This window comes from Girardinichthys multiradiatus, chromosome 6, assembly GCF_021462225.1.
Source record: "Girardinichthys multiradiatus isolate DD_20200921_A chromosome 6, DD_fGirMul_XY1, whole genome shotgun sequence".
In the NCBI taxonomy this organism is placed as follows: Eukaryota; Metazoa; Chordata; class Actinopteri; order Cyprinodontiformes; family Goodeidae; genus Girardinichthys; species Girardinichthys multiradiatus.
Genome location: NC_061799.1, coordinates 46,340,953 through 46,358,097, shown reverse-complemented (window position 1 = coordinate 46,358,097; position 17,145 = coordinate 46,340,953). Strand labels below are relative to the sequence as shown.

Sequence of the window (17,145 nt, the reverse complement as noted above, 5' to 3'; positions counted from 1 at the left end):
TTTATTACTTTTTAAATGTTTTTATTGTTCCACCTTCCATGAGGGAAGTTTGTGTATATGTATGTTTTCTTATCAATGTACACTTTAGTGCAGAATTTCAGCCATGAATATTTTTTTAGTCCATGCTGGATAGTAAAATCCTTACTACAGTTTTTGAGAATTATGAATAAAATTAATAAACATTTTTGGTATAAAATCTGAGTCGTTGTATGACGTCACTAGTCGTTTTTGTCCAACCAGAGGGCAACTTTAGTCCGTTAACGCCCGAACTCAAATTGTTGAAGCCCCTCGTTTCTGCTTCGGCCGTTGGTAAGTTCTCTGAAACCGGACGGTACCAGGTGTTCGATTCGGCCTTGGTCGGACCACAGCAGAGGTTCGCGTTGGTTACCTGCTGCTGTAACGGTCTGATCGGTGTCAGCGTGACTTTAACGGCTCACTTTAACGGCTAAAAGCAGCTAACCGGTTAGGCTAACGATCGCTGATTGAGCAGGTTCTGTCCTCACCTCTGAACGCCCGGATTAACCTGGATCCGAACCCAGTTTGTGTTAAATTTGAGTCAGAAAATCTGATTAGTTGTCAGTTCTGCTGTGATCAATTAATTTGTTCACCTAAAATGAATCTGGAAACTGAATCAGTTCACAGTTTAGGATTAATTCTGTTTAAAGTCCAGGTGAACAGATTCATCTTAGGTAAACCGACTCTGTTCATCAGAACTGAACTGTGAACTGAATCACGTGTTTCCATGCCCAGGAGAACCTTTTTCATCATGATATCTGAACAGGTTCTGAGTTGTGTTACTGGAGGTGCAGCAGCTGATCACATTCACTGATCACAGCCCAGAAAGTTATCTGAGTGAGAGATGAGCAGCCGGAGCCACAGGACCAGGTGAGAAGCACACACCTGTCTCTCACCTGTCCCACACATGTGACCCAGAAACACAGTCTAGCCCACTGATTGGTTCTGAATAAGTATTTTGCTGATTGACTGCTGTCTATTTTTTCAGTTCCAAGAATCGATCCAGACGTGTCAAAAGAGTCTCTAAAGTGTCTTTACAGAAGCTTGGATGGACCAAAGAGGAGGCACGCCTGACTGACCTCTGAAGCTTTTTGTCATCATCATCATCATCACACTTTTGCCCAAAGTGTGATGATGATGATGATGATGCTCTTTGTCCTCAGGATGGGATGCTGCTGCACCTGGTGAAGGAGTGTGGATCCAACAGCTGGTCCTCAGTGGCTCTGCACTTCAGGGTGAGTATCTCAATCTGAGATCAGGTAACTATTGCAAAGTTCTGTGGTCACCAACAGGGGGTGATCTCTGTTAGGGTCACAGGTCAGAGGTGCAGTGTCAGAGACGCTGGCAGCAGATTAAGAATCCAGAGCTGGTCAAAGGTCCGTGGACTCAGGAAGAGGACCGACGGGTAAAGACTCGTTCAAGAGCCGTTCACACCCAGTGCTCAGAGCTACACTCTCACCTCTGACTCATTTCTGATGTCATTTACCCTTTAGGTCATGGAGCTGGTCCAGAAATACGGCGTGAAGCGCTGGTCACTCATCGCCAAACACCTGCACACTCGGAATGGGAAGCAGTGTCGTGAGCGATGGCACAACCACCTGAACCCAGCGGTGAAGAAGAGCAGCTGGACGGTGGAGGAGGACCGAATTGTGTGCCAGGCCCATAGACTGCTGGGAAACCGCTGGGCGGACATCTCCAAGCTTCTACCAGGCAGGTTCGTGCATCGATGTTGAGACCTGTGTCGAGGTAGACACACCTGCGTATGGTAACTAGGTTGTAAGTATTGAGTCTAGGTGAACATAGAAGTTACACCTGGTGCAGTGTTTGTGTGTCAGCTTCCTGGGGACTGCTGTCAATAACTTCCTGCTCTCTCTCTAAATATAGATGATACACATGAGTCTGTCTGTTTATGTTGACCCCTGCCTCTCTCTTTACTTCTACTCTAACATGAGTTATCACAAATATTAGCTTCATCTACATAGAATTTTAACATCATTATTAATGAGAGAAATCAGCCTATTTGAGCCACACTGGGTGGCAGGTTTACGTGGCTTCAGGAGTAAAGAAATTATCGCTGTGTTATTATTTTTATTTATTTTCTTTCTTTATTTTTTTAACATTTAACTTTTTATTACCATTTTCCAAAACTGCTTCCATGCAGAACAAATGTGAACAATTCAACGTTACGTAAAACAAAACCAAAAAGCTTTTGCTTGGGAGCTATTCTTCTAATAATCTTCTTGTCCATCCTGTTTGACAAGTTCTTTTCCTATCCTTGGTCGCTGTCTTTGGCTTTAAATAATTTCATCCACTTTTCATCCATTTGTGTTTGTTGTAATCTTAGGCGATGTGTCCATTTTTCCATTGTATAGATTTCTTCTATTATTTCTCTCCATTGTTCGTGACAAGGAGGATCCACCTTTCCTCATTTCCTCCTAACATCTTTCTTGGCTGCTGTTAACATTATCTTAATCAAATACCTGTCCTTTACTCTGACCTTTTCTTTAATATTGTTCAAATTACAGAGATATAGTAACATGCTACTCATAGGGAGATCATATCTTCATTACCGTTCCAGGTACATTTTTCCTAAATTGATCCATTTTAGGTCACTTTCAACATATATGTGAATGGTCTGCATCCATTGATCCACGATTCCTCCAACACGTCGTCTCTGTGTCCTTATATCTGTTCTTGACTTTAGGTGTGATAATAAATCCTATCAGGTTTTTCCAGGCAAACTTCCTTCATATCCGTGAACTGGTGGTTGTCTGATGTTTCCTCCACATATCCTCCCAATCTGTAATTGTCACGTTAAGCTCTGATTGTGTGTTTAGTTTACCTATCATCATTTTTTGACATAAAGTAGATATGATTTTAATCTTCCTTCCATTGAATGAGTTGATCACAGTTTGAATCACTCCATTCGTTTCTACAGAGGATCCCCCTGATTTCTGCCCTGCAGTAACCTCTCAGTTGTAGGTATCTGTAAAATTCGTGTTTCTCCAAGTCAAACTCGTCTTTCTTTCTTGAAAACTCTCCAGTTCTCCATCCTTCTGAAGGAGACACCTTGCTGTGACCCCATTGTTTAAATCCCTTATCATATATTTCTGGCTTGAAATCATAAACTACCCATCTGAGCCATTTCAGTTCTTTCTTTATCTTATGTTTTTTAGTATTTTTAACCATATTTCCAGTGTCAATTCTGTAATTGGGTCCATGTGCTATTTTTATCTTCTCATATCTATCTTCGACTCCAATAATGCTCTGAATTGGTTGTTCCCTACATTCTTCCTCCATATCGTTCCATTTCTCCATGTAATCTGGTGTACAGCAGCACGTCTGAGCTGAGCTCCTGTAGTTTTGGGAGGTCCATATCTCCTCTGGCTTCCGGTAACCAGAGAGTTTCATATCTAACTCCAGGCTGTTTGCCACCCCAAATAAATCTGGATATTATCTTGTCCCAGGTGGCAAATAGTGTTTGGGGGACCTTTATTAGTAGTGATTGGAATAAATAAAGAAGTCTTGGCTGCACGTTCATCTTAATAACTTCACTTTTTGAGTTAAGATCTAGGGGTAGTGTAGACCATCTGTCTTTTTGTATCTCTTGGCTCATTTGATCATAATTTGCTTTGTAAAGTATAGATAGCCCTTTAGTGATATTAACCCCCAGGTATTTAAGTTCCTTCTTATTCCATTTGATGGGAAATAATTCCTGAATTTCTTTTGATGGATTATCGTTGAGTGTTAAAATATGTGTTTTGGAAACATTATTTTTATATCCTGAAAGATATCCATACTTTTCTAGAAGATGAACCAATGCCGGTAGAGACTTATATGGTTGATCAAGGAAGGTTATTACATCGTCTGCAAAAAGCCCTATTTTGTGTTCCTCTCCCTTTATTACCACTCCTTTCATTTCTTTTTCTTGCCGTGGGTGTTGATATAATGTTCTTATACACTGTATTGATTTATTACTGAATCAAAAGCTTTGTCTGCATCAACGCTTACGAGTATAGGACTTTGTTTTTTCTGTGGTACTTGTTCTACTACATGCAGACTCTTCTAATATTATCATGTGTTTGACGTCGTCTCATTAATCCTGTTCAATCTTCCTCTATTAATTCTGTTCTAAAAGAATTTCATCTTTTAGAAATAATTGTTGTATAGATTTTATAATCTATATTTAATAATGAAATTGGTTTATAGTTCCCACAGTGTTCCTCATCTCCTCCTTGTTTTGGGATGACTGAAATAATGACGGAGGTATTTTATTCTGATTGAGCGTCGAGTTGAAAGAAGCTGGAAGTAATGGTGTCGACTCTTCCTTGAATACCTTGTAGCAGTCTGCCGGGTATCCATCGCTACCTGGGCTTTATTGTTCTGTAATGTATTTATTATGGTAATGTCAGCTGTTAGAGTCTCATTTTGTATTTGATTAATTGTTGGTAAATCCAGTGAGTTTAGAAAGGCTCTCATTTCCTCTTCATGTGTGAATTCATGCTGTTTAAACAGTTCCTCATAGTATCCCTGAAAAATGTCCTCTGGTTTATCTGTTCATTTATTTGCGAGGAGGTTTCTAGTTTTATGTCCAGTACTAAGCGTCTACGTTTAGCTGATAGTTTAGCTGCCCTTTGACCTGCTTCATAATAATTTTGTTTCTTTTTTCCGTCTCATCCAGTAATATGTCATTTATTTTTGGTTTAGCTGCCTTGTGTCATAATGTGGTTTGCGGGCGGACCAAAGTGCAGACAAGAGCTGGGCAGCAGCATGTTGTAAAAGGTTTTAGCTTTATTTCCAGAGGTTTTCAAAAGAAACCAAATAAGGCACTGCAGATACAAACTAAAGTCCAGATCCAAAAACTTACAAGAGGTTCTGCAGGCACATGGAAAAAAACTCAGCACAAATACGTGGGTTAAGAACGAGGTATGACGAACACAAGGAACCAGCGATGAACAGAGACACAAAACCAACTAATATACTGAGGGATAACAAAGGGCAGGTAATCAGAGAAAACAGGGAACAGGTGAAACAAATACAAAGACTGAGGATGGACAAAGTAACTAATGAACAGAAACACAGACCAAGCAAACCTATAGACAAAGATAAATAATCAAATGGGGAATAAAAAAACTAGAATAATCATGACTAAAATAAACAGAGAAACTAGAGGAAACATAGGAACAACAAGAACAACCTGAGAACAAACATAGAACCCATAAAGAAAACCTGAATACAAACCTAAAACCACACTGACTGAATTAACTGGAAAGAAAACAGAAAATAAACTAGTAAACAAGAAGAGTGCAAAGGAACAAATAAAACACAATTAAACATAAAGATACTAAAGAGAAATAAAACTAGAGAATCCAGGGAAGACCAAGAACTATAATAATTACAATAATAATAATTACAATAATAATAATAATAATAATTACAATAATAATAATAATAATAATAAACCATACAAAGTAATAAGAAAACAACCATAAAAGAACTTAAGAAGTAAACACTAGGAGGCAGAAGAGGGAGAAAAGAAAACATGATACAAAAACTAAAAAAGAAAAATCTAAGCAAAAGATAAACAAACACAAAGTCACAAACAAAGTCCAAAAATGTGGCTCCGTGACACCTTGATTTCTTGGTATATCTTTGGGTCATTTGTTTTCTGATAATCCTGCTCTAATTCCCTCAGTCTCTGTATTTGCCCTGTAGGTCTCAGCTATTAATCTTCCTCTGAGGATGGCCTTCATGGCATCCCATAATATTGCCGGGTCTACTGTTCCATTATTATTTTCTTCAATGTATGTTTTAGCTCTGCTTTTATCTTTCTGCTGTTCCCTGTTCTCAGGTTCAGTCTCCAGACTGAATTTAGACATATTTTGAAATAAACTGAGTTTTGATCAGACACGTCTGCTCCCCATCCTGCACTCCTTCACTCTCTGATTGTCATCTCCTTTTATTAAAAACTAGTTGATCCTTGAATGCACTTTGTGAGCAGCTGAGTCATGTGTAAAGTCTTTTTCTAATGGATGCAAACCTCTCCAAACATCTATCATTCCCATCTCCTCCAAAGAGACATTAATAAATCTTGATAATTGCTCTTTAGTTTTTTGTAGCTTGTTGTATCCAACTTATGGTCCAGAACTACATTTAAATAGCCTCCATAAATTAGAGTTCCTTCTGTTTCCACCACTATTACATTAAATAGATTCTTTAAAAAATATTTGTTACTGTCTGGGGGTGCGTACACATTTACCAAAGTAATGATTTCATTTTCTATTCTTCCTTTTATTATTATATATCTTCCTTCTTTATCTTTGGATTCCTTTTTATAATCAAATTGTATTGTGTTTGGTATTAATATTGCCACTCCTCTTCAGCGCCCATCTCTGTAAGGACTGTGGTAAATATTCCTGTAACCGTATTTTCTTTATTTTTCATGCTCTGGTTTGGATAAGTGAGTCTCTTGCAAGAATATAATTTTCAGTTTTGCCATCACCCTGTCTTTTTTAGTCAATGTATTCAGACCATTTATCTATATCTATAAGTTACCATTTCCTGAAAATATGTTCAGAAAAGCAATTTAAAACAAAACAAGTCAAAACTTTTACTAACCGAACGTAAACCAAACATCTGACACGATTCCAGACTGGGTTTCCTCTCTTCCCCTAGTCCCGTTGGTGGGTGGAGAGGAAGTCCTCACCTCTACTGAGGACCCCAGTACTACTCCCACCCTGTGGGGTACCACTCCGTCTAGACATGTCCAGCTTGGAGAACTCAACCTCTCAGTCGGGTTTTAATAAAGTATGACAAATTATGGGAGCCTAGATGATTTTAGGTATTCTCTCTTCTTTTATCAGTCTCTGCAACTATTGTGTGGCCATGGTTTCACACAGTTTTTAAGTAATTAGTCTTTATTGAATCTTCCATTTTGCTCCATATCCATTCCTCTTTCTTCAGCAGAACATTTTAAGATTTCCACTGGAAGTTTCGTAGCTTTTCTCTTTTCTCGCTCTGTGTGCCGAGTCTCGCTGCCACCCCGCGGCTCCCCGCCATCTCCCCTCCTCTGCTGAAGCACAGTGGCTACACTGTGGTTCGTCCACAGTGTAGCCACGGTCCTTCATGTCCTGCGCTGCTGTCCTGGTACTTTCATATGTCTTCGTTCCATTATTCCCGTGAATCCGTATTTTGGCGAGCGGTGTCTGGAAACGTATTCCTTTCTCTTTCAGTACTTCTTTAATGCCCAAATATGCCTTTCTCTTCTGGACTATTTCTGTTGGGTAGTCGTGGTTAAAGTAGAAAAATAATTTCCTACGTCTCAAATTGATCTGGGTGCCGCATTTAGGTTCGGTTTGTGGGTGAGGGCTCGTTGAATCTGGAGACTGATCACCTTCAGGAGATCAAGCTCCTTCTTTAAAAGTTGTTCCAAAAATCCTGCTGTTGAGCTCCCTTCCTCGTCCTCTGGCACACCAAAGATTCGGATATTGTTCCTCCTCGATCTCCCTTCGAGGTCGGTTAATTTTTCTTGCATTTGTTGTGTGTGCACTAGCATCTTGATTAGCATCTCATTAGCATTCATCTTCCAGTCCTCCACCTCTGCTATGAGCGTCTGGGCCTCGCTGATGTTCGCTTGCTGTGCCTGTAGCTCCTTCATTTCATTTTTCAGCTCGTCTTTGGACACGGTTAGCTCCTGGCATAGCTCTTGTTTAAGGGTTCTGATATTTCCCCTAATTGTTGAGAGCCCAGTTTTCAGCATCTCCGCGTTATCATGTTCGGCCATTTCCTGGGCTGGTTCTTTCCCGTGTTCGCTAGTTTGGTGTTCAGAGATTTCTTCCATTAAAAGTAATTCTTCTGCCTTTTTTTTCCTGCTTTTTGTAATTTTTCAGGCTTCTTCTTTTGTTTCTCCCACTTATAAAAGGGTTGGACAATGAAACTGAAACATCTGGTTTTAGACCACAATAATTTATTAGTATGGTGTAGGGCCTCCGTTTGCGGCCAATACAGCATCAATTCATCTTGGGAATGACATATACAAGTCCTGCACAGAGGTCAGAGGGATTTTAAGCCATTCTTCTTGCAGGATAGTGGCCAGGTCACTACGTGATACTGGTGGAGGAAAACGTTTCCTGACTCGCTCCTCCAAAACACCCCAAAGTGGCTCAATAATATTTAGATCTGGTGACTGTGCAGGCCATGGGAGATGTTCAACTTCACTTTCATGTTCATCAAACCAATCTTTCACCAGTCTTGCTGTGTGTATTGGTGCATTGTCATCCTGATACACAGTACCGCCTTCAGGATACAATGTTTGAACCATTGGATGCACATGGTCCTCAAGAATGGTTCGGTAGTCCTTGGCAGTGACGCGCCCATCTAGCACAAGTATTGGGCCAAGGGAATGCCATGATATGGCAGCCCAAACCATCACTGATCCACCCCCATGCTTCACTCTGGGCATGCAACAGTCTGGGTGGTACGCTTCTTTGGGGCTTCTCCACACTGTAACTCTCCCAGATGTGGGGAAAACAGTAAAGGTGGACTCATCAGAGAACAATACATGTTTCACATTGTCCACAGCCCAAGATTTGCGCTCCTTGCAGCATTGAAACCAACGTTTGTCATTGGCATGAGTGACCAAAGGTTTGGTTATAGCAGCCTGGCAGTGTATATTGACCCTGTGGAGCTCCTGACGGACAGTTCTGGTGGAAACAGGAGAGTTGAGGTGCACATTTAATTCTGCCGTGATTTGTGCAGCCGTGGTTTTATGTTTTTTGGATACAATCCGGGTTAGCACCTGAACATCCCTTTCAGACAGCTTCCTCTTGCGTCCACAGTTAATCTTGTTGGATGTGATTCGTCCTTCTTGGTGGTATGCTGACATTACCCTGGATACCGTGGCTCTTGATACATCACAAAGACTTGCTGTCTTGGTCACAGATGCGCCAGCAAGACGTGCACCAACAATTTGTCCTCTTTTGAACTCTGGTATGTCACCCATAATGTTGTGTGCATTTCAATATTTTGAGCAAAACTGTGCTCTTACCCTGGTAATTGAACCTTCACACTCTGCTCTTACTGGTGTAATGTGCAATCAATGAAGACTGGCTACCAGGCTGGTCCAATTTAGCCATGAAACCTCCCACACTCAAATGACAGGTGTTTCAGTTTCATTAATCTTTTCATTGCTTTATTTGTAGCTAACATGTTGCATTTAGCTCTCAATCTAAGACGTTCTGTGTTTAGTTGGGTTGTAGGATTGCGAAATAATAGTGTTTCTATGCTTTTAATAGATTTTTCAAGTTGTTTAATTCCAGTTTATGAAGTTTATGGTTGAAGCTGGTAAAACCCATCATTTGGCCTCTTAAAAACGCCTTGAAGGCCTCCCATCTCACAGTTGCAGAGGTTTAGTGAGTATCTAATTCAAAATACGTGTCTATTTTTGTTCCAATGAACTGTATGAATTCTGGATCCCTTAGCCAAATTGATTGCAGACGCCACTTTGATGAAAAGGAGAGATTAGGAACTTCAAGGTAGAAGAGATACCGGGTCATGGTCGGATATTACTATACTGTCATACCAGCTATTTGAAATGTTCGGGACCAGATCTGCTGAAACTAAAAAATAGTTGATTCTTGAAAAAGTGCTAGAATAGCATTGAAATGTAGCTTGATTAGGATGCATATTTCTCCACACATCAATCAAATTAAGATCTTTCATATAATTGAATAATTCTTTCCTTGTTTGAGAACGAGAGGTGTCCTTGCCTGCAGATCTATCTAACATAGGTGTAAGCGTACAGTTAAAATCGCCTCCAATAATGTACCCTCCAGGGAGCGACACTACAGACAGAAACAGGTGTCTAAAAAAAGCAAGATTATTATTATTTTCCCCATAGACATTGACCAAATGTAGTTTTACAGATTGAATTACACAGTGTAAAATTAAATACCTGCCATAACGGTCCTCAGGTATATTGATGACCTGGAATGGTACTGAGCTGTGGATTAATGTAATTACCCCTCTTGAATGTGAACTAAAAGAGGAAGAAAACATCCGACCATGCCATCTTCTCCTCACTCCATTCACATCATCTGAGGTTAAGTGGGCCTCTTGGAGGAAAGTTATTTTAGCTTTTAACTGCTGAATCCTCTTCATCACCTGTCTCAGTTGGACTGTGCTATTCAGCCCTCTTACATTCCAAGAGGTGAATTGGAGGTTAGCGGCCATCAAGGAATAAGAGAAATTATTTCAGTTAAGTTGTTATGTGCATAAAGGGTTGGCTGCTAGGGGAAGACAAGACAAATAAAGAAAAGGTATAAAAACCACAACAAACAACAATTGAACAACCAAACGCAAATCCCCAACGAAGTATGCCCTCCCACCCCACCGAGAACACTTCTCAAGGAGCCATTCAGGCTGGTCCATGAAGCCTCTCTGGTCCAGGAAGCCTCGCTAGTCCAGGAAGCCTCGCTGGTCCCAGGAAGCCTCGCTGGTCCAGGAAGCCTCTCTGGTCCATGAAGCCTCGCTGGTCCATGAAGCCTCGCTAGTCCAGGAAGCCTCGCTGGTCCCAGGAAGCCTCGCTGGTCCATGAAGCCTCTCTGGTCCATGAAGCCTCTCTGGTCCAGGAAGCCTCGCTGGTCCAGGAAGCCTCTCCGGTCCATGAAGCCTCGCTGGTCCATGAAGCCTCGCTGGTCCATGAAGCCTCTCTGGTCCAGGAAGCCTCGCTGGTCCAGGAAGCCTCGCTGGTCCATGAAGCCTCTCTGGTCCATGAAGCCTCTCTGGTCCAGGAAGCCTCGCTGGTCCAGGAAGCCTCGCTGGTCCATGAAGCCTCGCTGGTCCATGAAGCCTCGCTGGTCCATGAAGCCTCGCTAGTCCAGGAAGCCTCGCTGGTCCCAGGAAGCCTCGCTGGTCCAGGAAGCCTCTCTGGTCCATGAAGCCTCGCTGGTCCATGAAGCCTCGCTGGTCCAGGAAGCCTCGCTGGTCCATGAAGCCTCGCTGGTCCATGAAGCCTCGCTAGTCCAGGAAGCCTCGCTGGTCCCAGGAAGCCTCGCTGGTCCATGAAGCCTCTCTGGTCCATGAAGCCTCTCTGGTCCAGGAAGCCTCGCTGGTCCAGGAAGCCTCTCCGGTCCATGAAGCCTCGCTGGTCCATGAAGCCTCGCTGGTCCATGAAGCCTCGCTAGTCCAGGAAGCCTCGCTGGTCCCAGGAAGCCTCGCTGGTCCAGGAAGCCTCTCTGGTCCATGAAGCCTCGCTAGTCCAGGAAGCCTCGCTGGTCCCAGGAAGCCTCGCTGGTCCAGGAAGCCTCTCTGGTCCATGAAGCCGCTCTGGTCCATGAAGCCTCGCTGGTCCATGAAGCCTCGCTAGTCCAGGAAGCCTCGCTGGTCCCAGGAAGCCTCGCTAGTCCAGGAAGCCTCGCTGGTCCATGAAGCCTCTCTGGTCCATGAAGCCTCTCTGGTCCAGGAAGCCTCGCTGGTCCCAGGAAGCCTCGCTGGTCCAGGAAGCCTCTCTGGTCCATGAAGCCTCGCTGGTCCATGAAGCCTCGCTAGTCCAGGAAGCCTCGCTGGTCCCAGGAAGCCTCGCTGGTCCATGAAGCCTCTCTGGTCCATGAAGCCTCTCTGGTCCAGGAAGCCTCGCTGGTCCAGGAAGCCTCTCCGGTCCATGAAGCCTCGCTGGTCCATGAAGCCTCTCTGGTCCATGAAGCCTCGCTGGTCCCAGGAAGCCTCGCTGGTCCCAGGAAGCCTCGCTGGTCCCAGGAAGCCTCGCTGGTCCAGGAAGCCTCGCTGGTCCCAGGAAGCCTCGCTGGTCCATGAAGCCTCTCTGGTCCATGAAGCCTCGCTGGTCCCAGGAAGCCTCGCTGGTCCCAGGAAGCCTCGCTGGTCCATGAAGCCTCTCTGGTCCATGAAGCCTCGCTGGTCCCAGGAAGCCTCGCTGGTCCATGAAGCCTCTCTGGTCCATGAAGCCTCGCTGGTCCCAGGAAGCCTCGCTGGTCCCAGGAAGCCTCGCTGGTCCCATGAAGCCTCGCTGGTCCAGGAAGCCTCGCTGGTCCCAGGAAGCCTCGCTGGTCCATGAAGCCTCTCTGGTCCATGAAGCCTCGCTGGTCCCATGAAGCCTCGCTGGTCCATCCCAGCCCTCATGATGGAGAGGAGCAGCATGTACAGAAAAAACACAAACATCAAATCGAGGTCCCATGATAAACAGTAATGCAAGTAACCTATAAAACATCAGAAAAGGAATTGCATATATTAATCTTAGTTGTCCAAACCATACTGTAAGTCAACAATGTGTATTAGACAGAGAATGGAGATACCTCAATTAAAACCCGTTTAACTTATCATGCTAAAGAGCCAGAAAGGATTTTGATCTGCTGCTCAACGATGGAGCAACTATAAACTTGTATGAAATATTTCACAGTTCACTTACCCTTCATTGAACCTCTTCCTGGTTCGCATCTAGGTCTAATCTGCTGGGTTTCCTTAGATAGAAAAACTTTTTATCCAATTTGAATAACTGAATCTGACTGAACTGTTCAATGGTTACGATTATTTGGAATGAATGATTTAATTGTACATTATTGATCTGACTTTACAGGTTTAAAATGGACCTGTTCTGTCTTGTAAACTGCTTTGAGGTAGCATTTGCTGTGAATTGGTTCTGCATAAATCACCTAAATTGGGTGAAATTGAATTAAATTAAATTGCAGTTCTAAAGGCAGGTGCATGCACCCACATTCAGATCTGTACACCTGTCTGCAGATGCATGTACCTGCGTATAAACGGTAAATGGTCTGTACTTGTATAGCTCTTTACCAAGTCCCCAGAGACCTCAAAGCGGTTCCACTAGTCAGTCATCCCCACATTTACTCTTACAGTGGTGAGCTACATTGTAGCCCTAGCTGCCCTGGTTATAGACTGGCAGAAGTGAGGCTGCCACCGAACCCTCTGACCACCATCAACAGGCAAATGTGTTGCCCAAGGATACAATGACTGAGATGTACAGTCGAACCGCCATCACAGTATAATCTGTCCACCTGATGATGCTGCCATGTCTTCCAGGACAGATAACTCCATTAAAAATCACTGGAACTCCACTTTAAAGAGGAAGGTGGAGAAAGAAGGATACCTGCATTTCCTGCAGCTTCACGGCCCAAGCACCACCTCCAGACTTGGGACCCGGAACCATGAGTCCCACAGAGCACACATCAAGGTCCTCCCCCCATCACCAGTGATGACTCAGCAGTTGGTCAGGATGCTAACGATGATGTTTGTTCCTGCAGGCCGACAGTCTATCTAGCAATAAAGATGAGTCCAGCTTCTCCAGTCAGAGCACGTTCAGACCACATGGAACCTCCACCCACCTGTGCTCTGCCTGGGTCCCAGCCTCCTACTCAGGGTGCAGCTCCTCTGTTAGCATGTGCAAGCAGGAAGCATCGACAGATCTAAAGGAGATGGTAACAGTTTCTTTTCTTCCATCTAAGGCTGTAGTATATAAAGAAGCATTGTTTGGAGATGTGAAACCCTCAGCTCTGTCTGTCAGGCTATCTGCCCTCCTGCTGCCTTCACATTAAATAGAGTTGCATGGTGACTCATGTTGATGCAGCTTTTAATTCCACGTTGGAACTGCCTATATTTTATTTGTTTCCTCTGAAATGAATAGAAATCATCTTCATCGCAGAACTTGGAGGCATGGAGCTGCGAAATACAGGAAATGACCTCACATAGTAATCACCCCTCTGAGTCGCTTGCCGACTGCCTGCTCATAGATGATAGCCAGTCTGTCATGGACCTGAGCAGGAGCTACGTAAGACACACCAGAACACAAAATGGGTCAAATGGTTTGATTTCAGACAGGAAAAATCTAGTTTCTTCAGAAAGACAAAACGAAACATTGATTTCAGTTTAAAAGGCAAACATGACAGGTGAATCAGCTGCTGTCATCTGCAGGATACCGCTGTGAAGGAGCAGCTGATGAACACTGATGATGGAGCCTCCTTCCTGGACTCCTCCTGGGAAAGGAGTAGCATGATGGAAGCAGCAGTATTCTCTCAATCTGAGGTACAGACGACTACGGACATCATGATCCAACACATGTTCAGGTTTTCCACAGACAATGTTCAGTCTGTGTTTACCTGTCTCAGGTGTTCAGTCTGAGTGCTGCTGATGAGCTGAACTTTCAGCGTCCGGCTCTCACCTCCACCCCTCTCTGCTCCCTCAAACACAATATGGGCAGCCATCAGAACGCCTGCTGCATGCACTGCAGCTTGAGCACAAGGTCGGCCCACTGTCTTTCACACCTTGACCTTTTTTTACCCCTAACCGTAACTCCTGGTTGGTCTGTTCAGGACGCCTGCGAAAATTCAAGAGAAGATCAGAGTGCTGTTGTCACTGGCTCCTCAAACGCCGACGCCGCTGAAAATCACTGATGAGGTGAGCTGAGTCCTGCTAATGGTCAGCTAACGGGAGCTGAAACTGACTGTGTATGTGTGTGTGTGTGTGTGTGTGTGTGTATGTGTGTGTGTGTGTGTGCTTCAGGTGGCAGCATGCTCTAGAAGGATCATGAACCTGACTGGGGGAGAGAGGAGCAGTGATCCTGACAGTCAACACTCCAGCAGCAGCTCTGAGGTCAGTCTGACACAGATCACACTGAGCATGTGCAAACACACATCTGCTGCTCCATCAGTTGTTAATCTCCTCCACCTGGGGAGAGGTTCTGAACCAGCTGCAGCTGGGGAGAGGTTCTGAACCAGCTGCCGCTGGGGAGAGGTTCTGAACCAGCTGCCGCTGGGGAGAGGTTCTGATCCAGCTGCCGCTGGGGAGAGGTTCTGATCCAGCTCAGGGAAGTTCTGTTTGCAGCATTGACCTCATGTCTTTAAGTTTAAAATATAAACAGGAACTGGACTTTGTGGCCCAGAAACAATTTTTCATGATTTCGTCTCTCTGATTGAATCTTTTCATAATAAAGTAAGAACTGTACTTTCATGAAATGATTAAAATATGGAAATAAAACTACAGTATATTTAGCTACATAACTAAATATACTTACCATACATACTTAACTTGTGCAATTAAAATAAAATGCACCTAATTCATAAAACTTAATATTTTTCATTGATTGCTTGATCTAAAATTGTTCTTTGAATATTAATATACTTGCAGCAGTTTTCAGGTATTCGTCCCTTTTGTCGTCTGTCTCAGTCAGACTTCTAAAGCTTTATAACTGAGAATAAAACAAACTAATCTAAATGTTTTCTGGTGAATTTTCCCTCTTTGCTTTGTCAAAAATGGGAACTAATTATTTTGTCTTCAGAACGTTTTTTAAATGAACCAAATAAGTTTAAAGGTTGATTTCCATCAGCCTCTAGCTGATTAAACACAAGTAAAACAATATTTGTCATAAATGTTTAAAAACCATAAACATGAACAGTGTAAAGGTGGTGAAACGCAGCGGTCCTACAGAACAGAGCTGATTGGTTCTGTGGCAGAAATATCAGGTCTCCTCATCATTCATTGGAGCAGAAGGTATCTGTCCTCAGGTCTTCTCTGTCTGTCCTCTAGACTCAACGTTTATACTGCATCCAACACACCATCAGTACTCAGACAGGTTCTGTCCCGGTCTCTTTTTACATGAGAAACCACCAAAAGTACGAAGAGCTAAACTTCTGCAGCAGCTGGACAGATGTATGTCAGCACTTTTTATCAGAGCCTCAGTAAACACATTTTCTGACCTCTGACCTGCAGGTACACGGTGAGAGCCTGCTGAGCTCCATCCTACAGAGTCAGAACAGGTCCAGCTCTGTCTCACAGGTCCAAGGTGGGTCTGGTTCAGGCCAGCAGAAGGTCCAGCGGCAGTCCGGCTCAGAGGTTCCTGCTCTGTCTGGGTTTGTCCCTCCCTGTGACGAGTTCGAATGCTTCCCATTAGATGAACAGGTGGAAGTGTGGTGGGGCCAACAGAATGGTCCAAACCCGGGGTCACCTGAGTGTCCAACTTATAGGACCAACCCATTTGAGGTAATAACCAGAACTGGCTAAGAAGCAAGCCGATGTTCTGCTGTTCATCCCTGCCTCAGAGGGTGGATGATGCCACCTGTCTGTGTCTGCAGGTGAGCGGTGAGCTGCAGGTGGTGATGTTTGGGAGAACTGAGGACCAAGCTAGTCTGACGCAACAGGCCCGACTCTACGTGGAGCCATGATCAGGACCAGGTCCTGACCCAGTTTCAGCAGGTGGTGAGTCCAAACATACAGAGCAGAGTGATCAATATTGGGGCTGAGTGCTTTAAATGTGATTGGTCCAAGTGCTGTGATGTCACCCTGAGTCCACTTTTGGTATTTGTTTTTTTGTATTTCAGGTGAGCATCCTGTTGGATCTTAAATGTGGGAATAAATCAGAAACCTTACAGAGTTGAACGCTTCGCCTACAGCAGGTGGGTTAACACACCTGTCAGGTGGACCGCTCATACCTGAGACATCCGCAAGTATCATCGGCTGTCAGGCTGAAGACAAATGTAACAAGAACACGAAGAGAACAAAACTCTGTCTTTCCTTCCTGGTTTAAACACAAGAAACACATAGATGGAACCAGGTGGAACCAGAGCTTTTACCAGTTGATGTAACAGTTTCAGAAAAAGAGTTTACTGATCAGATGTTCCTGTGTTACAGACATGCGTGAGGTGAACTTCACTTGAAGAGACGATGACTCCTCCTCCTCAATCAACAAGCCAATCAGAAGAGGGGATTTCTCGTTTCCTGCTGCCTCATCACTTCACTTTGCTGTTTGGTTTCTTCAGCAGCTGTTTCAGTCAAATCTTTTCTATACCAAAAGCATCTTTTAATGTTTTTAACTGACTGAAAGTAGACGTTTTCTTTCTTTCTTGGAGATCCTGGATGTAAAGTTGGAGCCGATCATCAGCTTGGATCGAAACGCTGCTGATATTTTATTTCTTTAACAGCGGTTTCAGTAAAACTTTTCCTTTTAAAAACACATTTTTATCTTTTAACCAGCTGGAAGTTTACTTTGATGTCTTTATTTCTTGGAACGTTGCTGTGATCCTGATGTAAAGTGACTGATGCTGCTCATTAACTCAGATTGGACCGCTACCGCCTCGCCTCGGGTTGTTGGACCAAACCAACAGACCA

General features: G+C 43.7%; 1 protein-coding gene across 7 annotated transcripts; it reads left to right on the top strand.

The window, feature by feature from the left end:
* Positions 1 to 171: 171 nt before the first annotated feature.
* On the top strand, positions 172 to 17,140 carry LOC124869304 (transcriptional activator Myb-like). Of its 7 annotated transcripts, none has more exons than XM_047367091.1 (17): positions 172 to 309; positions 782 to 885; positions 1,004 to 1,079; positions 1,179 to 1,250; positions 1,325 to 1,420; positions 1,509 to 1,729; positions 13,069 to 13,219; positions 13,290 to 13,463; positions 13,670 to 13,813; positions 13,957 to 14,067; positions 14,151 to 14,284; positions 14,355 to 14,439; positions 14,545 to 14,634; positions 15,751 to 16,020; positions 16,113 to 16,236; positions 16,359 to 16,433; positions 16,669 to 17,140. In XM_047367091.1, the coding sequence occupies exons 2-15, from the start codon at positions 860 to 862 to the stop codon at positions 16,200 to 16,202; spliced, it is 1,740 nt and encodes a 579-aa protein (XP_047223047.1). In that variant the 5' UTR covers positions 172 to 309; positions 782 to 859; the 3' UTR covers positions 16,203 to 16,236; positions 16,359 to 16,433; positions 16,669 to 17,140. The 7 variants fall into 7 exon arrangements, with proteins under 7 accessions (XP_047223047.1, XP_047223051.1, XP_047223052.1 ...); XM_047367092.1 differs by lacking the exon at positions 172 to 309 and adding an exon at positions 346 to 689; XM_047367095.1 differs by lacking the exon at positions 172 to 309 and having other exon boundaries at positions 345 to 885; positions 13,688 to 13,813.
* The last annotated feature ends 5 nt before the right edge of the window (positions 17,141 to 17,145 follow it).

What these genes read in the sequence shown, in the direction of transcription:
- LOC124869304 (XM_047367091.1), top strand. Translation starts at nt 860, where the DNA reads ATGAGCAGCCGGAGCCACAGGACCAG. An exon ending in TCCAAGCTTCTACCAGGCAG is followed by an intron (nt 1,730 to 13,068) that starts GTTCGTGCATCG and finishes CATGTCTTCCAG; the next exon opens with GACAGATAACTCCATTAAAA. An exon ending in CGACAGATCTAAAGGAGATG is followed by an intron (nt 13,464 to 13,669) that starts GTAACAGTTTCT and finishes TGAAATGAATAG; the next exon opens with AAATCATCTTCATCGCAGAA.